This window comes from Magnolia sinica, chromosome 3, assembly GCF_029962835.1.
Source record: "Magnolia sinica isolate HGM2019 chromosome 3, MsV1, whole genome shotgun sequence".
NCBI classification, from domain to species: Eukaryota; Viridiplantae; Streptophyta; class Magnoliopsida; order Magnoliales; family Magnoliaceae; genus Magnolia; species Magnolia sinica.
The window spans coordinates 100,636,621-100,660,898 of record NC_080575.1 but is presented as its reverse complement, the minus strand read 5'-3'; the positions used below and the strand labels follow the sequence as shown (position 1 = coordinate 100,660,898).

The following is a 24,278-nucleotide window of genomic DNA, read 5'->3' as shown; positions in this document are numbered from 1 at the left end:
CAAAATGTGATATGTATGAGTCATATCATCCAGTCATGCATCAAACCTGCGCGTATCGCGCGCTCATGTGGGGCAACTCCACCTATCAGGAAGTCTCATAAACAACCGGCACTATGGCATATGCAATGGTCAATCATATCTCATAACAAACATGCAGATAATGCGTATGGGCATGTATCATGATGTTATGCTATCACATACTCATAATTAGTATCAATAACCGGCATCGACAAACGACCTCGACAATGTGGACATTTAACTAACGTTGCCCCCAAGGAATGGCCCACATAGAGCCTAACATATAATGGACCCATGGCCTCACACAAGAGCCAAATATACAACACCATGAACCTCACTCAAGAGCTTAATACGCATCACGATGAGCCTTTCACATGGGCCTAAGATACATCACAATGGGTTCTATCGTCTGGCCTTCAAATGCATGACAATGAGCCTTATCACATAGGCCTCATATACATCACATTGGGCCTTAAACATGAGCTGAATACACATCACAACGGGCCTCAAATACGGGCCGCATATACATCACATTGGGCCTCGACAATCAGCCTCGATATTCGGCCTCGATAATTGGAATTGGCCTCGATAATCGACCTCGACAATCAGCATATAAACAACGCGGGGTCCATATATGGACAACCGATCAACTATAATATAAAAATCGGCCCACGGCCGTGGTTATATCAAATCTGATGGCACGGAGCCATCCGTCTATGGCGAATAGGGCCCACTTATTTGGGTTAACCCACTTAGAGAATGGTGCGAAATGGCCTAACAAGGCCTATGGAAAGGTCACAATAAGGACATCTAACCATTATTACCCATCAATGTGGGCATCTAACCAACATTGCTCCCAAGGAGTGGCCTATATAAGGGATTTATACACAACGTAACGGCCACACATACATCACATTGGGCCTCATTCATGAGCCTCTCATATATCGCGTTGGGCTTCATACAAGGGCCTCGAACGTATCATAATGAGCCACGCCCATGGGCCTCAGATACATCTCAATGGGTCGTGCCCATGGGCCTTGGATATATCACAATGGGCCACGTCTTATGGGCCTCATCAAATGGGCCGTAAATGCATCACCGTGGGCCTCATACGTGAGCCTTATATACAAAAAGTGGGCGGCACTGCTTGGACCTCATATGCATCAAATGGGCCATGTATCTGGGCCTCGAATACATCATATGGGCCACGCTACACGGGCCTAACAATACAAACAGGTGGGCCTCGCACATGGGCCAAATACATCATGATGGGCCTCATGGATGGGTTGCACCAATGGGCCTCAAGTGGGCTTGGACCACACCAAAATCATTTCAATAGTTGTAGGTGTAACATATGTACCACTGTACACTATTATTCCATGGGGCACATGGCCCACTAATGATGATCAGCACTATCCAAACATTGCATATGTAAGTCCACACCATCCAAACATTGGACAGCTCATCCAAACATTGGACAGCACCGTCCAAACATTGTCCAGCACCGTCCAGCATAATCGGGACGGTGTGGATGAAATAATACATCATGGTGGTGTCCACGTGGTGGCCCACCAGAGATTTGAACCTACCTCAGTTAGGCTCAAGCCTTAAAATGAGCTTGCCAATGGATGGACGGTTTGGATGGAACTAGGGCTGTTCACGAGTCAAGCTAGCTCGAAAAGCTCGCTCGACTCGGCTCAAGTCAACTCGGATTGACTCGGCTTGAATGGCTGATTCGAGCCGAGCCAAGCTAATTATTTAAAGCTCGAGTTGAGTTCAAGCCAAGTTCAACCAGGGGGCATTTCAACTCGACTCGACTCGACTGGAAGCTCGAACTCGAGCTCGACTCGGCTCGATTAATAAATATATTAAATATTATATATATATATATATATATATAAAAGTTTTAAGTTTAAACTTAAAAATAAAAAATAAAAAACAAACCCTAGAGTCTCTACCCGACCGCACGCACCCCCTTCCCCTTCCCTTTCTTCTCTTTCTCTGCCCACTGCTAGCCACACGCCCGCCCCGACCACCACCACCAGTTTGCATTTCAGCTCTACAATAGTATGATTTCAATCTCTTAAGATCTACTTCTTAGGCGAGAAACCCAAGAAATTCGAGATGGATTCTTCTCAGATTTGTTAGAACTTCAAGGAAATTCAATGATCTGATTGGCTAGAGCTCTTTACTTGGATTTCTGATATGTGTTCTGCTCTGTTTCTTTTCCAGTACTTGGATTTCTGATGGTGGAAGAAGATCAAGAACAGATCGGTTCTTAAAGGTTTCCTCATCCGATTCGAAGCTTTGTTTGATTTTTTTCATCAGGTTTTGTTTTGATTCTCGTAAGATTTTTGAATTTTTCATCAATGGAGGAGGATCAAGAACAGAATCCATTACTCTCTCACCCAACAAGCTCGAGCTCGAGCTCGACTCGAGGTAAACTCGACTTGACTCGAACCACTAGCTCGACTCAAACTCGACTTGACAGCTTTGGCAAACAAGCTAAGCTTCAATGTTGAGTTCGAGGCCAAGCTCGAGCTCGAGCTCGAACTCGAGTACATCATGGACAAGCCAAGCTAAGCTTGGCCCACCTCGACTCGACTCGGCTCAATGCCCACCTCTAGATGGAACACATCCACACGTGGGACCCACAGAACTTGCTGACGTCAGTCAGCAGATGGGTCCCACCATCTGGACGGCTTGGATATCACGTGCACGCCATGGTGGGGACCCACCATTCAAACGGATGGACAGATAGGATGTAAGGTGGGTCCCACGTGCACAGAATACAAACATTCTGAGGTGGGTCCACACGTGTGGACCCACAGCTTGGACGGAAGCTGATGTTTATGGTTTCCTATGTCCAGCAACAACTGCTGCTGGATGGTGTGCATTCAGCACTAAAAAACGGTGGGGCCCACCTCAATGGACGGTTGGGATACCACATATGCATCACAGGTGGGTCCCACGTAGGGCCCACCATCTGGTATCATTATATATTATAATATATATATATGTGTGTGTGTGTGTGTGTATTTTATACACACACACACACACACACACACACACACACACACATATTTGAAACTGAATTGCAACATCGAGCGTCCAGATGGACGGCTGGACAAAATACATACATCAATCGGCCCATTGTCCAATCCCTGCTAGATGGACGACTGGATGAAAAGCACTTACATCTGGTGGGCCCCACCCTTACACGAGTCACACGTGTGGGGTGGGTCCCATGCAAATGGATGGACGGTTTAATAAAACACATATTTCATGGCAGGGCCCACAGCTTGGAAGGTGGCAATACACCAGCTACCTTGCTGCTGTAAGATCGAAGGACGGCACAGATGATATCATGCATCAAGGTGGGCCACAAGCCATCACACACACAAAGAGAGAGAGAGAGAGAGAGAGAGAGAGAGGGAACGTGTAGGGGAGGGACCCCGCCACTATTGGGCCCTCCCTTGAACAATCCATCCATCAAGTGGGCCCTTAAATCACAAAAAAGAAAAAAATGTGGGTCCAAGATCACCCACCGTTTTCTTCTTGCTCCCTTGGCTTCCTTAGCTTCTCGACTTCTTCTTTAATGAAAGATAATGAAATTTTGATGGTTGAGATGAGAGATAAGAGAGTATGGGCCACACTAGAGCTTCTTCATAAGAGCTTGAGAGGTTCATACGTAGGAGCTTGGGTTGCTTGAGAATGAGAGAGATGAGAGATGTGAGAGATGTGAGAAAGATGAGAGATGTGAGTGATGGATGAAAGAGAGAGATGGGTTGTGTAAGAGTTTTGTTGACTTTTGGGGTAGCTTGTGTAAGAGGGGTATGGGTTGTGATGGGTTGAGTGATGTGTTGAGTGATGTGTGTACTTGACATGTACTTGACCCTTGATGTGATTGATTGATTGATTGATATGACATTTGGGTAGAGATTCTCTTGAATTTTACAACGCGCGATGTTTTCCCCGAACTGAACGCGGACCCACATCTCCTGGCTTGGGTATTGCCTCGATGCGCGAGACGTTGCATCAGAACCGTGGCGACGGCACGGTCGCTAGGGTACAAGTCTCGGGTTGAGTCGACTCAGGTTGACAACGTGTGACTCAAGGTCGCACGCAAATGTCAGTTACAAGTCACGGGTTACCGGAATTCGACCGGGAGGACCACGGAAGCCTACGGAATGGTACGGATTAGGATATGGGCCTTACACCCCCTACCATCTACCCGGTGGCTTGTGGTTGGTGCTATGTTGGTCCCACTATAATGTATGTGTTTCATCCATTCCGTTCATCCATTTTTACAGATCATTTTAAGCTTAATTCCAAAAAATGAGAGGGATATAAATCTCAGGTGGACCACACCACATGAAAACAATAGTGATTGGATATCCACTGTTAAAATCCTCCTAAGGCCTACTGTAATGTTTGTTTGACATCCAATCTATTGATTAGGTCATACAGACCCAAATGAAGGGAAAAAGAAAAAAAAAGATCAGCTTGATCCAAAAATCTTATGGCCCCCAAAACGTTTTTAATGGTCGATGTTCATTCAACATTGTTTCCTGTAATGTGGTCCACTTAAGATTAGGATATACCTCAATTTTTGTCTAATACCATAAAATGACTTAGAAAAATAGATGGACGGCATGGATGAAACAAATACAACACGGTCAGGCCCACATAGCAGGGGAGTAGCCAATCCGTTTCCATAAAAAAAGAGTGAATGCAGTGAATCAGGGATGTGGATTTCCTGCGAACTTTGGCAGGATGCTCCTGCACAAGGATGCTGGGTGGGCCCATCGAGATTTTTTTGAGAAATCCATCTCTTTCATCAGTTTTGCCAGATCATTTTAGGATGTGAGACAAAAAACGAGGTGTATCAACTCAAGTAGGCCACACGAGAGAAAAAATTGGGAAAAAAAATTCCTACCGTTGAAACCTTCTTGGGCTCCACCTTGATGTTTATATGCTATCTAAACCGTTTATAAGGTCATTCCTAGTGGGATGAAGTGAAAACACTAGAAATATAGCCTTATAAAAAACTTTCATGGCCATAAGAATGCTTCAACGGTGCTCACTGAATGCCCACTGTTTCCTCTCGTGTGGTCCACTCGAGTGTTTGATACATCGCATTTTTTTGTCAAAAATCCTAAAATGAGCTCCCAAAACAAATGTACGAGGTGGATTTCTCAAAAACATCTTGGCGGGGCCCACCCAGAATCCTTGCACAAGAAGCCTTTCGCAAGAATTCAAAGTAGAGCTGGGCATCGGACCGAATCGGATCGGATTTGGTCCAACTCAGTACGGTCCGAAAGCTGCCTGGACTGATCCGAACCCAACCTGACCCGATCCGCGACCGAGTCCAGAACACCTTACCCGAACAGATCCGTTACATGCTTGGCCTGACCCGAACCGAGTCCGACTCGGTCAAGAAAACCGAGTCAGATCGGATTGGCTAAGGATCAAATTTTTCAATAATGAAAATCATCGTCCTCGCTGCTATTTTCGGTGTGGTTCATTTGAACTTTAAATATGATTCATTTTTTTTCCAAATGCTTTAAAATGATCACAACAAATGGATAAACAGTATGGATATATTAAATACATCATTGTGGGGCCCATGTAACGTGGATCTCATTTGAGCCGTTCATACAACTTGGAGCTTAAGAATACAGCTAGCCTGTATTGACATGCATGGCACGCTAGCAGGGACGCGGATTTCCTAGGAAAGCATTTCACATAAAGTTCATGTGCTGCGATTGTAGGTGGGGGCCCACTGTGATGTTTTTTAAGAATCCACTCCGTTCATCCGTTTTTTGAGATCATTTTAGAACATGGGACCAAAAGCGAGCAGGATCCAAGACTTAAGTGGGCCGTATTAAAGGAAAAGGTGGTTAGGTAAATTCTTACCATTGAAACCTTCTTGGGTTGGACAGTGATGTTTACATGACATCCATACCGTCAATAACGTCATTCCTACTGGGATGAACTAAAAAAACAAATATTAGCATGATTCAAAACGTCTGTAGCCCCACGAATATTTCAACTATGGACGTTCAATTATCACTTTTTCAGCCCACTTGCGCATTGGATACGGTTCATTTTTAGCCTCATGTACTGAAATGAGCTCATAAAACGTATGGACGGGGAGGATTTCGCACAAACATCGCAGTGGGTCCCACATGGGTTCCCAGTGCAAGAACTTCCTTTCGCAGGAAATCCATGTCCATCTTGGCACGGCACGTACCTATAGCTAGCTATAGCTAGCTTGAAATCGGATTGCGTACCAAGTTACTCAGTACACTTTTATCATACTAAGTAAACTCAGTTGGGCCCACTGTGAATGTATGTGGTTTATCCACACCGTCTATCCATTTTTCCTGCTAATTTTAGTGGTTGATCCCAAAATTGCAATAAATCCAAATCTCAAGTGGACCATGTCACAAGAAACAATGTGGAATAATGATTTCCACCGTTGAAACCTTCCTAGGGCCCACATTAATGTTTATTTGCAATCCAACCTGTTAAAAATATCAAAAAGATATGGATGAAGAGAAAACACAAACATCAGCTTAATCCAAAACTTCTATAGCCTCCAAGAAATTTTCAATGGTAGAGGTTTGATCACACTATTTACTGGGGTGTGGTCCACTTAGGCTTTTTATGTGCTTTCTTTTTGTTCTCAATACCTGAAATTATCCTTTAATACGGATGCACGGAGTAGATAAAGTAAATAAGTAACAGTGGACCCCACAGAGTTTACTCAGTACGCTAATGGTACTGAGTTAGTCAGTACACAATCCGCTTCCAGCTAGCTTGTGTGGTACACGAAAACGGATTGGCTACTCCCCCTGCCACCAGCCCCGTGGCTAGTGGTCGGTGCTCTGTGGGCCCCACCATGATGTATGTGTTTCATCCATTCCCTTCATCCATTTTTAAAGATCATTTTATTGCTTGATCCCAAAATTGAGAGATATATAAATCTCGAGTGGACCACACCACATGAAAACAATAGTTATTGGATATCCACCATTAAAATCCTCCTAAGGCCTACTGTACTGTTTATTTGACATCCAATCTGTTGATTAGGTCATACATGCTCAGATAAAGGGAAAAAACAAAAATCAGCTTGATCCAAAACTTTTATGGCCCCCAAAATGTTTTGAATGGTCGATACTCATTCAAAACTGTTTCGTCTAATGTGGTCCACTTGAGATTGAGATATACCTCATCTTTGGTCTCAGGCCTTAAAATGATCTTTAAAAATATATGGACGGCATGGATGAAACAAATACATCATGGGCGGGCCCACAGAGCACCTGAGCTCGCCAAATGGATGGACGGTTTGGATATAAAACATACCTGCGACTCTCTGTCTTTCCCTCTTTCTCTCTTCCATACACAAGATCATTTCTCAATATATCTCTCCCGCAGAGATATCCAAGCTCTAAAACCTTCTTCTTGCCTTCTTCTTCTTGAACATAAATAGAGAGACATACAGAGAGAAAATCACAGATATAGAGAGATAGAGATAGAGAGAGATAGAGAGTACATTGGGCGGGATTTTTTGGTGCTGAACCTAAAGTCTAGGTGGTAAAAGTTACACACACACACAACATATATATATATATATATATATATATATATATATATATATATATATATATATATATATATATATATATATATATATATATATAGTCTGGATCGGGTCAGTTCAAATCGGATCTAATCGGATTGGGTTCCGGATCAGGTCGGTTCCGAACAAGGCTTACCCGGATTCGACCCGAAAATAATTCGGATCTGGATTATGCTACCCGATCCTGACCATCGATTCTGTTCGAATTGGGTCGGATCAGGTCTGATCGGGCCGGATCCACCTGGGTATGAAATGCCCGGCTCTAATTCGGAGGCGGATTTCCTGCGAAAGCCTTTCGCAGGAAGTTGCTGCGCTTGAAACTTAGGTGGGGTCCACCGTGATGTTGTTCAGAAATCCACTCCATCTATCTGTTTTGTGAGCTCATTTTAGGAGATGAAACTAAAATTGAGAAGGATACAAGAAACAAGTTGGCCGTACTAAAGGAAAAGGTGGTTAGGGAAATTTCTACCGTTGAAACCTCCCTATGTTCTAGGGTGATGTTTACATGCCATCCATACCATTAGTGACGCCATTTGTACTGGGATGAACTGAAACACAAATAATAGCATGATTCAAACTTTTTTGGCCCTATGAATATTTCAACTGTGGACGTTCAGTTATCATGTTTTTAGCCCACTTGAACATTGGATACGGTTCATTTTTGGCATCATATCCTAAAATGAACTCAAAAAACGGATGGACAGAGAGGATTTCTCACAAATATGAGAGTGGGCCCCACCTGGGTTGCCAGCGCAGGAACTTCGTGCGAAAGGCCTTTGCAGATAATCCGCGTCCAATTCCGCGTACGTGATTCAAATTCAAAGGCTAAAGTCTCGACGCATCGAATGCAATTCGTCGCGATGTAACTGGGGAAATCTCTAAAATCAAACAGGATATTAATGGGTGTAATTCAGTGAGCGGCCCCTCATGTGAGGTGGGCGGAATTCGTGTCAGAGATACGTTTGTATGGAACACGTGTCAAAGATCTGTGCCATTAATCAGATAGGAACCACTACAAAAATACCATAGATAAAAATTTCGGGGTGCACACTCATCAGGTGAGCCACACATGCATGTCTAATACTAACTGTTTTAGACTCTTTCTAACTGCCCATTTTCTTAAAATAAAATCCGACCCATATATTATCGAAACAAAATTTTAACGTCCATATAGCATGGATTAGGTCTGCCCATCTGATGAATGGATCAGATCTCGTTCCGTACACATGAAATTCTGACACGTTTTATGCACCCTCACATGAGGGGCTGCTTACTGAATCTCGACTCCATCAGTCCATTCGGAACGGGAATTTGTCTTCTGCGTATGTTGAGATTGATATTTCAAGCATGTGTCGCGCCATTGGTCATGTAGGATAAAATTATATGCTAATTAGAACTGTCCATCTTATCGTTCATGGTACAAATATTTTATTAGCCAATAATCACCCTTCAATGATAATAAATACCATTGATTTTTTTATCTGAATATGAGCCATTGAAATTTTCATTTCCAACGTTCTTTTCACCTTCTCTTAGATATAAATAGAATCGTTCATTCAGTGCATATTTCTCATCATGGCCCTGGTATTTTACGTTGATAAATATAGACGGCTTCGATTATAAGGCTATTCAGCATGTGGCTTTAATGGCGCGACGTACGGTTGAGATTCTAACTCACGATGTAGTTGAAATGAACTCAACGAAGAGTATCTGAGCGGTCTAGCCGGACGGGAATAGTCTATTACACCTGATCATGTTGCACGTAAAACACCCCAAGCTCTGTGGAGCCCAAAATGTTATATAAGTAAAATCCTATCCGTCCATCAGGTGATAACCATTACGATAATCTAACATGAAAATAATCAGCATCATAAAAGACACGTATGGGCCACACGTATGGAAAATGCAAAATTGCACCTAAAACCCAGTTCACTTGGTATGGTTCACCTGAGTGTTGGATCAGATTGATTTTAGAATATCCACTTCATCCTTATGAGTTTCACCTGATGAACGGATTTGATTAAATATAAAAAAATGGTGGCCCCATACACAAACCTATGGTTGGTGTCTCATCGTCATTGTTCACTTTAGTGTGGCCCACCTGAGTTGTTAATCTGGCTGATTTTTTGTTTGATAGCTAGAATCAAGCAGCAGAACTGATGTACGGAGTGGATTCCACACAAGCAAGATGGCGGGTCCACAGAGCTTTATTGCTGCACGCAGTTAGTAAAAGAGCTGTTACAGAGGATTACGGTCACTTGCAGCCTTAGACTTCTAACTGACTTAGAACATCTACAAAACGAGAGAATTTCGGAACTCGAAATATTTTCACCCAATTTTCAGTAAATGTAGTCCATTTTCTTTTAATATTTGAGCTAAAATTCAAGGAATTTAGGAGCTTTGCGATACCCATAAATGAATTTGAAGGATCTTCTTATTCCCAAGTTCAAGGTTTGTTTTCTTCTTCTTCTTCTTCTTTTTTCTTTTTTTCGCTTTTTTTCGTTTCTTCTTTTATAATAAATGCTCACATACAACCCTCCTTTCCTTTCAATGGATCGCATTTCTTGGACATCTGAACCATTCAAAACGTTGGCTCTATGATGGGAATCACATATTGGGCAGATGAGGCAGTTTCAATGGTTGGTGGGCCACTCGAAGCATTTATATTGATTTGAACATTGTGTACCATCCAATTAGTGGGTCGGTGTGATTTTAGCAACAAGCGATGTTTGTGATGTGATGCATCTTTTGAACGGTTATGATGTTGAACATTTGGCTGTTGGCTGGAAAGATAGGGGTATAGCTTGATGTGATAATTGATTCTTTTCTCCTTTTAATATCAATTTTAAAAAAATATTGGGTTTTTTTTCTGAATTTTTTATAGTTAGTTTATATACTAATATATATATACATATACTAGTAGATTACTTTTCTCAATATGCAGAGGTTCTATAAACGTTTGTAGAGAAAGCTTTTCCTGTAACTCTTATTCACCTGACATGCATGCAGCTTATTCACCTAAGTGTAATATTATTCATTTGTTTGTTGATGGGGTTCACGGTGCTATGTTTATACTATCCAATCCACTCATCAAGTGAGTTCCACCATGATGATGCAATGACAAAAAAATCATGTATATACAATAATTAGGTGGGCCACATCATTGAAAACAATGGATATCCACCCAAAATCCCCAAACTCACGTGATGCTCCATGAGATCGTCAGATGGGCCTTATTTTTGGGGAGCCCCAATTTTTGGTGGTTCATCCTCCTGGACCGTTGGATTCTGTACACAAACCACCATGAACTCCATGAGAAGGGTTGTAGAAAAAGCATTTTCTACAAACGTTGTATAAGATCTTTGTGTAGGAAGATACGTTTCCTTTCAATTAGATTCATGTATTGCATATTTATACGGATGAATGTACATGTTTCCATATGCAATCTTATTCCTATCTATCCCAATGTTGGTAGGTTCTGATCCAATTCAAATTATTCTACTGTGCAAGTTGGTGGTGACATTTGTGGCCCTATCATAATGTTTGCGTGACATCCGCGTCTATTGGATTACTATATCAAGTTTGCCCTAGAGCTCAAAAAACCAGCCCAATCAAACTCCTTGGTGGGCCACACCAAAGAGAAAAAGTGAAAAATAAAATAAAATCAAGCTGATTTTTTGCCTCATAGCCTAACATCAAAGGATGAACATAATGAACGGGGTGAATCTGATGCACACATCTTGGTTGGGCCCATACAGGTCACCTTTCCCATAACTTATGATAGTGTTGATGCCATGATAATTTTTCATGTATGCGTGCTGTTAGGATGTGTATTAGTGTATATGCATTTGTTTATTTGGATTTATGCACATCTCTTCTCCATTATATCTAACTTTGTATGATTAGAACAGTCTTGCACTTGTACTTAATAAGAAAATATTTATAACATGTGCTCTAACTGAAATGATGGCCCTTGATAGAGTGGAATGGTAGAATAAGATATACATAATTGACTCTAATTAATTGAGATAAGGCTTAGATGATTGATGAAATATTTGGATTCACAACATTGATTAATTGAATAAAGTCATCATAAAATATTGAAGTTAAAACGGTTAAAGGATTTATGCACAAAAGTAGTTTAGATTTAACCATGCTTTCTTCACTTTTTTTAATGCGTGTGTATCTACGCAACTTTTGTTCTTTTCGTGTAGCTAGCTCAAAAAGGAGATCATACAATACTCTGCGAGGTCTGCCATTTTGTTAAGTAGAATTCACTCCGTTCATTAGGTGAGATATGTTATTTAAACATATAAAAGATAAGCTCAAGGTATTCCGTTGTAGTATCGGTGGGTGTAACGGTGCCCACCGTTACCGATACGGATACGCCCCCTATTGGCTGATACGGGGTCGTAATGGCCGATATGGGTCCCATAACAGTGTAAATTTTTTTGGTGAAAAAATTATGGAAAAATATCTATTAAATCCGGAATATTCTAAATATTCCCAATATGTATTCATTTATAATTTGGAACATGTTTATAGTGGTGTAACGGTCCACACTTTGGTGAGAAGTTGTATCGGACTATTTGATGAATTTATGAACCAGACAACCTGGATTTGACTGCAAAACATATATATTTAATTTTCTAACTATTTAATATCAATGACAGATATATTAGAATGAATGTAATATCAAAATATCTTATATGTGTAGGTGTTTGCAGTTATTTTTTATAATTTATTCTATATTAAGTTATTAACATACCCGAGGATGAGTGAGGTCACTAGAGTCTAGACTTTGTATAAATTACAATGTTCATTCTATTTTAAAGTCTTTATTCTTCAACATGTCAAAGACTTCTCCTCCTATCATGTGGCCGTGATTCCTGTCTTGTCATCCTCAAGTCAAGAATAAATAATAAAAAATTAATAGTGTCTGATATACTCCCATACAACTTGATTAAGGATTACTTCATTGGTTGTCAAAGGAGTTATTTTAAATACAAGTTCAACAGTGTTAAGTAAGTGCTTGCTTGGTGAATGTGTGAGTGATGGACTAATGGGTATATAGCAATAGTACTACTGCAATACCTACCTTAATACAAATATATACTTACAACGACCATAATCAAATCTACAACTCACCACCGAAATGAAAATCTATATTTTTGTGATTGCTCGACTTCCACATCATCGTCATCGTCATCATCAAGTTGCAGTTGTCTAGTAAGTGGAAGTGCTGCATATTCATAATATCCAGTGCTAAAAGGAAATACTAGGTCAACGAAACCAGAAGATGACTGATCCTAACTAGGCAGTGACTCCAACCCCGAGTAAGGATATCCACCGGTGCCCGTCGAATAGCCATACTGGTGCCCGTACTCAGACTGTTGAGAATCTTGAGATTAAGAGTGTATCTGTGATGAGTAACTTGGATTTGGATCCGTATATTTATAATCATATGGATATGAATCGGGAGAACTATTCCAACATGAATGTGATGGAACAAGCTCAGTATAAGTATAACCATTATAATCCAATTGGCTATCAGAATATCCATCATAATGCCCAAGACCATGTACTGTCTACTGATGTTCCGGACCTCTTGAACTCGGTGTACTACTAGATTAACCCTCCTCCTACTGGCTATATCGCGACTCAGTACACTCATAAGTTCGACATTGCGTACTACCTTGTCGATGTTCATTGGCCTCGCGATCTGTAGACAGCTGTATGGTGTGCTGAGGAACACCAGAAGTGCCAACACTAGGGGCAGGGGCGTCATCACCATCATCCGACTCGATCGGGCTGCTACTACTGCTCATACTCTTCCGTTGATCTTGAGTCGTACTTTGAATGAAAGCTGCCCCTCTTTCAAGGTCCAATACAGCTGCATGACTCTCTTATTGCGTTATGCGTATTAATGGGTCATCAATTTTCAATTCTTCACTATCCTCTTCAATTTGCTTTTCTCTTATTTCCAACCAAGGTAGAAGCGGGTCCTCCTCATCATAAATATTATCCAAATTTATTGGACAATAGTCTATGTCATTGGCGCCTGTAATGCTCTTATGATGTCGTCACATTCTTAGCCTTATGTTGTAGTGCATGAAGACAAGTCCATCAAATGTCCGAATATGTAATTTGTTCTTATTCTTTAAATGAATAAATGCAAAACAACTCCAATTTCTTTCGCAACTAGAAAAAGATGTTGTCTGGCTTAAAAATTTTACTCTAATTTTTTAAAGAGCATTCCTACTCTCTCCAAAATTCATCCATCATTCAGCTGTTTTTAATTTAGATACTGCATGTTGTGCAAAAGCATCTCCAAAACTATCAAGGCGATTTTCAAATTATATAATTCATTCAATACCTTTATTTGTATATCTAAGTCAGAATCTAATCTCTTTATCACATTCTTTAACCCGACACGAACTTCATTATCCGAAAGAAATGATTGGGTATATATGTACCTAGGATTTAGGTAGTAATCGGCTGCATGAAGATCGTAATGGAATTGTCTTGTCTATCTCTTGTCGATCATCTTCCAATAAGACTTCCAGCTTCTACAATTGCATTGAATTGCCAACTTTGCCTTATCCATGGTATCGTATAGGAAGCGCATGGTAGGTGCTTCGTCAGTTTCAACAAGATGGAGTACCTTCATTAGTGGCTCTGTCACCTTTAGGATTGACTTGACCCTCTTCAAATATTTGTTATCCTGTATGGTGTTCACAACTATAACCGGTATCATTGATGTCTTCTACCCATGTTTTGTGTTGAGTCAATCTCGAAAAGCAAACATCTCACTCAACTCTTTCCAATGCTGGTGTAAACTCTCTAATGCTATAAAGTTTGTTGCGAATTTAGTCACCACAGGCCTCAACAACTCTCGTCCCTTCGTGAACTTTCTGATTATTGCGACTACTTGATTATGGTTGTAAATAAACGTTGTAACTTCTCTTGCCCTTTCAACCATTTCCTTAACACTTTTCTTCCTAATATCTTTCAATATAAGATCAATACAATGGGCAGCACATAGTGACTAAAAAATATGTGGTCTCTTATTCAGCAACTTATATCCTGCAAGCTTATATGATGCTTCATTATCTGTCACAATCTGTACTACATTCTCCTCTCTAATCTCATCAACAAATTTATTCATTTGTCTAAAAATATAATTAGAATTTTTTATAACGGTTGAGGCATCAATTGACTTGTTGTATACAGTTCTCAAGTGGCAGTACACCATGAAGTTGATCATGCTGCGTCTGGTTGGGCCAGTCCAACCATCGCACATGATCGTGCATCATCTGGCATGCTATACAGGTTTAAAGGTAGCCGTGTATGCTTTCACATCTGCATACTCTGCATCTATCCATTTCTCCTTAATCTCCCTAACTGTAGAAGCTTTAATTCCTTCACATGCTTCTGCTGCTGCATCAATTACCACTTGTCAATATGGAGAATTAGTCACGTTAGGAAGTATGTTGGCATGTATAAATAACTTTGTTGTTGCCCTACCTAACTTCTCAATGGCAGTTCTACTCCATATTTGTTTTATCTTCTTTTATTTAGTTGATTCTTTCTTAAACATGATTGGATCAATAGAGAGTTTCATGGGCTCATTTACTTCTTCATCTAAATGTATAGGGGCATCACATGAAGATGTCTTTCATCGGCTAACAAAAATACGTCGTAACCCACCAAACCTATCCCTCCCCCACCCTCACTTGCAGATGCGGTCGCACTCCCATCTACACTCCCACTCCAACTGCCCCCCTGTATCACATATTGACCCACTCGTGCCAAACATGCGGCGACGTTCTCCCTCTTCACGAGCAAGACGCAAGCTCTCTCCTAGCTATAGTTAATTCTTGATCTGAATCTTTATTAGAATCAATAATATCTTCATCACAAGCGTCATATATTCAGGACCAAACACCTCATGTCGGACCGCCTCCAAAATCTCATCTTTCTTCATATGTCGAACAGTACGTTTACCTTTCGACTGATCCAAACTGGCTTGCATTAAAATCATTATCTTTTTTGTTACTCTAGTACATCCCGCAACTTTACCCTTTCGATGTGTCAAATGTTGTTTGAGACGCTTAATTCCTCCAATTATTAGTCTCTCACAATAGTTACTTCATTTGATGCATAATACCACCTATCCTCTGACAATGTTGTCATCCAATATCATCACTTACTTGTTGGCCAGACCCAGACATTTCCTTAGGTAGATATGATGTCTATGTGAGATTGTGAGTCTACTCGATTCTCGAAATTTATATACAGTTTTTACTTTTTATAGGAGAATGAATTAATTAATTTAAATCTTGAAACTTAATACAAATAGATTAATAACAGAGAGTTCAAATTTGTGAATCTAATCAATAAAAATGATTTTATATTCTAAACCCTAAGAAGCTCCGAAACCTGTCCAAACTTCTACAATATTATAAGATCGAGGAAAATTTTATATATATATATATATATATATATATATATATATATATATATATATATATATATATATATATATATATATATATATATATATAAAATCACTATCATAATCTGTTAAATGAACATTAATATGTTCTACTATGGTTAACACATAATATTCTACCATTAAAACAACAATACATTGAATAAAAAATGATGTTTCATAATTTTTAAAAATTTACCGAAAATAGTTCAAAAATAGAAAAAATTATAAAATCACTACCATAATCTGTTAAATGAATATTAATATGTTCTACTATAATTAACACATAATACTCTATCATTAAAACAACAATACATTGAATAAAAAATAATTTTTCGTAATTTTTAAAAATTAGCCGAAAATAGGCTGAAAATAGAAAAAAATTAAAAAAATATATAAAATCACTATCATAATCTGGTAAATTAACATTAATATGTTCTACTATAATTAACATATCATATTCTACCATTAAAACAACAATACATTGAATAAAAAATGATTTTTCGTAATTTTTAAAAATTGGCTGAAAATAGTCCAAAAATAGAAAAAATTATAAAATCGCTACCATAATTTGTTAAATAAATATTAATATGTTTTACTATGATTAACACATAATATTCTACCATTAAAACAACAATACATTGAATAAAAAAATAATTTTTTGTAATTTTAAAAAATTGGCCAAAAATAGAAAAAAAATTACAAAAGTTATAAAATTACTATCATAATTTGTTAAATGAACATTAATATCTTCTACTATGATTAACACATAATATTATATCATTAAAACAACAATACACTGAACAAAAAATGATTTTCATAATTTTTAAAAATTGGCCAACAATAGTCCGAAAATAGAAAAAAATTAAAAAGATCATAAAATCACTACCATAATCTGTTAAATGAACATTAATATATTCTAATATGATTATTCTATCATTAAAACAACAATAAACTGAATAAAAAATAATTTTTTGTAATTTTTAAAAATTGGCCGAAAATAGTTCGAAAATAGAAAAAAATTAAAAAATTAAAAAATCACTATCATAATATTTTAAATTTACATTAATATATTATACTATGATCCACACATAATATTCTACCATTTAAACAACAATACATTAAATAAAAATTAATTTTTCATAATTTTTAAAAATTGGTCGAAAATAATTCAAAAATAGAAAAAAAATAAAATAAAAAATAAAAAATAACTACCATAATATTTTAAATGAACATTAATATATTCTAATATGATTAAAACATCATATCCTACCATTAAAATAATAATATATTGAATAAAAATAATTTTTCATAATTTTTAAAAATTGACCGAAAATAGTCCAAAAATAGAAAAAGTAAAAATATATATATAAAATCACTACCATAATCTGTTAAATGAATATTAATATATTCTAATATGATTAACACATAATATTCTTCCATTAAAATAGCAATATATTGAATAAAAAATATATATTATATATATATTAAAAATCAATAGCAATACATTGAATAAAAAATGATTTTTTGTATTTTTAAAAATTGACCGAAAATAGAAAAAAATTAAAATATATATATATAATCACTGCCATTAATATGTTAAATGAACATTAATATATTCTACTATGATTAACACATCATATTCTATCATTAAATGAACATTAATTCTATCATTACACATAATATATATATATATATATATATATTTATTTTTGAAGAATTTCTTAAAAACGGCCTACGAAGCTTCGAATTAAGAAAATCCTTAATATAACTTATTTTGATCCTTAATTTCAAGCTAAGGGTGGTCAGAATTTGTAATAAAATGGTTTAAGAAGAATTTGGAAGAGAAAAGTATCAACAAATGTGAAAAATCGGAGCTTAAAAAGTTTTTTTTAAAAAAAAAAAAACCGTTTTTTAACCATTACACCCTCTCTATTACTGGGCAGTAACGGCCGTTATGAATACAAAAATGGGGGTTGGCCGTTATGACCCCATAACGCTTAACGGTCATGGTCGTTACTGTTACGTATCGGCCATTATGGCTGATACGTAACCGATTTGGTATACCCTGAGCTTAATTAAAAACTCATGTGGGCCTTGCTAATAGAAATAACGTAAAATTACTCCCAAAACTACTAAATTCACATAATGGGGGCCCATTTGATTTTTATTTTGTCAGTTATATTATCATGTATATCTTTAATACATGGGTGATATATCAACACTGCGATACTCTATCACCACGACACATGAATATCTTTTGTTAAAAAATTCTGAAAAATTAATAAAAATTAAAAAGAATAGGTAAATAAATGTTTTTAAAGATTTTTTAAGGAATAAGGTTTGAGGTGGATTTCGACCAATCCTCTAAATTTTTTCTACTTCAAAACTTCGATTTGAGAGAGATTTAAAACTTAAGAACAGAAGTGGATTGGAAGTTTCGATGCGAGAAAATTTTACGTGATGTATTGCTTTTGTTTTATTATTTACAACGTATGATATGTGAATTATATGGACTTATTTTATTAATATTGTATTGTTTTTTAGGGCAACTTATAGTTTAGGTATCTATTAAATGAAAACTTATCATATGTGGTTATTTAAACAGTAATTTAATTTCTAAACATGTAAACACGTTTTTTTTTAAAGCTCGTTCGGATACCACCAAATAAGTTACCTTTTCTACTTAAAGCAGCAGATAAATAACTTATTTCAGAGAAGTAAGTTTGGTTTTTGATTATATTTTTTTCTTCTTACACATGCATGCACTCACACCTCACATGCACTATACACTCACACCATAGTGGATTGCCACCACAATGGGCCCTCGAACCCATGACCTTGTGTTGAAACTCTTAAGTCTACCATTGAGGCATAAGTAAGGACCCTTAACTATGAATTTGGATCCTCTGCTTGCTTTATGCAAAAAAATCTTATTTTCCTACCTCGTGATTTTTATCATTGACATTATCAACATTGCTATATTAAATGTGAAGTGTGATTATGTGGCTCAATTAACCAAGATTTTTCTACTTGTGGCGAGCAGAGAATCTGGATTCCTTAGTTATTAGTAACTTTTTTACTTATAATTACTTAATCACTTAAGCTAAATTTTTTAGTTTTTCTACTTTTCATAAGTCTCTAAAGAGAGAATGAGGAGAGGAGAAGCTGATGAGTATGTTTTTTCCTAAACATATTTGCATGCTTAATAAGAAGAAATTAGATAAGCTGCTTGAGGCATAAATAGCTCAACTTATAATCCAAATGCCCCCTTACCATTTTTTAAAGTTTCGGTGAAAATTTTCTATATAATTCCATCAATTCTTTAGTTTTATATATATATATATATATATATATATATATATATATATATATATAAACGCTCAGTTAGGCACGTCATTATGTACAAACCTTGTTATCAACCGTCGGATAAGGCAGACGGTTTGGATGAAGATGCTCTTATGTGCGAGTTTTCTTCTCTGGTACGCTTTTTCACCCTATTTTCTAACTCTCCGAAGGATGCGGCGGAAGCCTTTTCACATAAAATTCTTCTGTTGAGATGTTAGGTGGGTCCCACCAAGATGTTAATGATAAATCTACGCCGTCCATACATTTTTAAAAAAAATTTTATGGTGTGAACCCAAAACTGAGGTAGATTAAAATCTCAAGTGGGCTACGCAGTGTTGATTGAACTCTCAGCATTAAAAACTCCCTAGGGCTACCAAATTTTTGGATCAAGCCGATATTTGTTTTTTTCCATCATCCAGGTCTATATGACCTAATCTACAGGTTGGATATCAAATAAATATCACGGTGGGCTCTAAAAAATATTTAACGGTGAGAATCATTATCCTAAAATTGAGGCAGATCCAAATTTCAAGTGGACCACACCACAGGAAGCAGCGGTGATAATGATTCTCACCGTTAAATATTTTTTAGGGCCCACCGTGATATGTACTTGACATCCAACCCGTAGATTAGGTCATACAGACCTAGATGATGGAAAAAAACAAATATTAGCTTGATCCAAATTTTGGTAGCCCTAGGAAGTTTTTAATGGTGAGAGTTCAATCAACACTATGTGGCCCACTTGAGATTTTGATCTACCTCAGTTTTGGGTTCATTCTATTAAATTATTTTTAAAAATGTATGGACGGCGTGGATTTATCATTAACATCTTGGTGGGACCCACCTAGCATCCCAGAGGAAGAATTTTATATGAAAAGGCCATCTTTCGGAGAGTTAGAGAATAGGGTGAAGAGGTGTGTCAAAGAAGGAAACTCGCTCTTTCAAACTCATGCATAAGAGCGCCTTCATCTAGATCATCTACCCATTATGTGTGAACCAGTGCGTAACCGAGCGTTTCTCTACATATGTGTGTGTGTGGTGGGGGGAATATATATAGAACTCGGGTGGGCCATACCATCTAAAACTATGTGAAAACATGTCTAAAATATATAAAAGCACTTGGTGGGGCCCACGCGATTCGTGGATGGGCTTGAAACTTGGTATGAGCCCTCATCCTAGTGGGACACACACAATTGATGGGTTGGATTTGTGAACCACATCTCGGTGGGCCCAATATATGATTATGAATATTTTAATGGGAGGATAACCCCTCTCAACTGTTGTATGTGATGTGGCCCACCCAAGTCATGGATTGACTTGATTTTTAGGTATGTGGGCTACCTTGGAATGCTGCATCTGACTCACGGTGCTGATGTTCGACACACATCATGGTGGGGCCCACACAGCTCGACCTCATGGGAAGTTCCCATGATGTGGACCTCATAGTACCATTTCTATATATATGTATATATAGAACACTGAGTGCATTCATTTTATTGGACATGGCATGTTACCTCTAACATTTGATGATTTTTGTAATAAAGAAACTGAAGAAGATGATGACATCATCACGGATGAACATCTCACATGGATCATATGTGGTGGAGGATACATCAAGATTTGGAGAGATAACGGTGCAGGACACCCTAGTTTTTGTCCAGAAAGTCTCAGGGTTGTGCTTGTTTGGGGTCTTTGATGGCCACATGGGAGATGCTGTACCCAAATACATCCAATCACATCTTTTTGACAAGGAGCTTAATGAGGTTGGTTTTCATCCTATGGCCTCTATCAGTCCTCCACTCAAACCTTAGCCATTCATCTGGTGGGCCCATCATTTGATAGGCCATTCACTAATACCTCCCCCCAATTAGATGAATACTGACAAATTGCAACCAATGGCCCACAGTTACTGCCGGAAGATCTGATGGTGGAGATGGTGGGATTTTCTTCTGTCCACCTTAAGAACAATTTGGATCACCTGAAGGTGGGCCCCACATATTTGTTTAGCCTAGCAAATGTGCATTGAAGAATGTATATTCTCTCTTGAGTGCATGGTTCTCAGACTCCATTACCCGTCCGGGTCCGGGTCTGAATCGGGTCTGAGTCAAGTCATAGCTCGCTTGAGTCAGGGTGACTCGTTGTGTTGAACCGGATTGGTTCCGTCCAACTAACACTCGACTCGTATGAGTCATCATCAGTCCATGTTTGAGGGAGAGATTCAATACTCTTCTCATGCATGCCAACGTGGCATGTCCATGTGAGACTGGGGCAGTGGGCCACTCTCAATCAAGCTGATCCAGTCATCAGATGGTCTGCACAAGCAACATTGATGCCAGCCGTTGATGAATCTTTTTAACCATCCACAGACAAGCAACCCACCTGATGATCAAACCAGCCTGAATTTCGTGCTGCAGCAAATGAATAATGGGGCCAACCAGATGAACGGTCTAGATCTCACACACATGTACTACATTGTGTTGAGAAAGCCTATATAGGTAGATGCATGTTACCTTAGATGAATGGAGATGGACCACCCTTTTGTTTTCGCTGTGTAGATTCAGTTTTGGAAGGAAGCCAAAGAGACAATGAAGAGAGCATTTAAGTGTATCAAAACAAGTGTACATCACAATGGAAAAATGGGGTCTGCAGCAATGGTGGTGATGAATGGAAAGAGGTTTGTGGCAGCTAATGTTGGTGACTATAAAGCAATCCTATCCGTTGATGGCATGGCCATTCAAATTGGCCAAAAGAGCCCACCCACATGCAATAGACCTTTCTCCCTCAATTCCATTACAGGTATGCTATATTACTCTCTTTCACACGTGTGCCCTCCCTATATTTTATAAAGGTCGGGTTATCAAGCGACTCGGTTCGAGTCTTTGCAGTTCCGGACTAGTTGACCGAATCATCGTGTCAACTCGGTGAGTCAACCCAAGTTGAGACTGAGTCAGCTCACAATCGATTTTCATAGTGACTCGGCTAGAAGTCTTGATAAGTTGAGTTGACTCGGCCGAGTTTTAAATCGATTTTCCGAGTTTTAAAACTATGATTCAGACAAGTCACATCCGACTCAGACTAAGTCGTCAATCCATGTTCTTATTGCGCGCACGCACGAACCATATATATGAGAAATGTTGATGTCCTCAACTTCATGGAGCCGTTGATTTGACATGTGGGATTGCTAATAATCGATCTGGATGGTCCATTGATTCGTAGCTCTAGGGGCAAGCACTGGTGCAAAATAACGCTGAATCGTTTTTTTTTACTATTGTCTGTTTTTTCAGCAGCCATGGATCGAACCCAAGTGCATATTTGGAATGTGCATATTTGGAATGTATGCAATACACTATGGAATAGATGACTTCAAGATGATGATTGGGCTCATTTTATTTCTATCCATCTTGATTGCCTATTTTTCTGGATATTGGTTGGATGGTTAGGATCATCCAATCTGCGTGATTTTTGCACCATGGCTTACCCCTACTATAAATAAATGGACAGTCCAAATTGATGATTGACCACCTACACCATGATCCATACCTCAAGTGGTAGACTGAGTGAAAGATACTTGGTCTCAACACTGAGGTCTTGGTATTGATTCCCTTGGCGTGGCTAATGGTGAAGTGTGAACTGACAGTGGGTTATACTAACAAGTTTTATATATATATATATATATATATATATATATATAAATAAATTATGATGATTGACCACCTCAAATGTGAATTAAAATCTCTGGCGATACATATTGGATACTATTAACTATCTGAACACTCTCAAATGGGTCCATATAAAAATTCATTAATACATAGGTTGGGATCATTTGCTTAGTGTAATGTTTTGCATGTGGACCATCTAATGGATGGTAATTAAAACTCGACATGGGTCCATAGAAAATTCATTAATCCGTAGATTGGGACCATATCTTCAATGCTGACTCATGATGCTGAACAGGATCAGACTCGACCGAGTATGAGTCGACTCGGACGAGTCAAAATCCGAGATGGACGAGTCTTCAATACATGCTTAAATAGAGTAGTAGTACATCATGGTTAATGTATATCATCACTTCTACATAATGTATTTGTCGTGGGAATGTTGCATGTGTTATGGAATAGAATTTTTGCATGCGAGTGGGAACTGCATAATCGCACGTACGTTTGGCAAACAAAGGGAAGAGCTTGAGAAGAATAGCTCGGAACCTCTCGTCAGCGACAAGAAGATTGATTCTCACACAGAGTTCATCATCCTGGCAAGCACTGGAGTATGGGAGGTATGGAAAACACTCCATCCAACTGAAACATTGCATTACCTTTAAAATAAAATGCAGAATTTTTTATCTTTATTTTTCTTATTTATTTCGCATGAAAGGGAATTCATGTTGAGAATGCAATGTTTTTCAGGTGATGAGGAAGCAGGAGGCTGTGAATCTCATCAGGCATATAGAGGATGCGAAAGAAGCCGCAGAATGGATAGCAAAGGAGGCTGTGAGTAGGATGAGCAGAGGCAGCATTTCGTGCCTCGTCATTCGCTTTCATAAAATCTCAGCCATCAATCTTGGGACCTTATCCAGTTGAATACGGACCATTGCTGTATTTCTCATCTGTATCAGGGCCACAAATTGGATGGTTATGATTGACCTATTGAGATTTTTGAGGCATTGTCCCCCAATTGACCGTTGAACAAGCTTAACAAATCCTGCTTGGTTTCTTTACTTTTTATCTTGTAGGTTCTCAAAGCTGACAAAGATGCACAAGGCAATCACATTGG

The 24,278-nt window shown here is 38.4% G+C and overlaps 1 protein-coding gene across 1 annotated transcript; it reads left to right on the top strand.

Annotated features, from left to right (window-relative positions):
• Positions 1 to 21,061: 21,061 nt before the first annotated feature.
• Positions 21,062 to 24,273, top strand: LOC131238661 (putative protein phosphatase 2C-like protein 44). The gene is made up of 4 exons (XM_058236284.1): positions 21,062 to 21,271; positions 22,064 to 22,304; positions 23,627 to 23,781; positions 23,912 to 24,273. The coding sequence occupies exons 1-4, from the start codon at positions 21,065 to 21,067 to the stop codon at positions 24,083 to 24,085; spliced, it is 777 nt and encodes a 258-aa protein (XP_058092267.1). The 5' UTR covers positions 21,062 to 21,064; the 3' UTR covers positions 24,086 to 24,273.
• The last annotated feature ends 5 nt before the right edge of the window (positions 24,274 to 24,278 follow it).

Coding starts and splice junctions, on each gene's coding strand:
- LOC131238661 (XM_058236284.1), top strand. CDS start 21,065: ATGATGACATCATCACGGATGAACATCTCACATGGATCATATGTGGTG. Junction 21,272..22,063: donor TTGACAAGGAGCTTAATGAG/GTTGGTTTTCAT, acceptor TTCGCTGTGTAG/ATTCAGTTTTGGAAGGAAGC. Junction 23,782..23,911: donor CAAGCACTGGAGTATGGGAG/GTATGGAAAACA, acceptor AATGTTTTTCAG/GTGATGAGGAAGCAGGAGGC.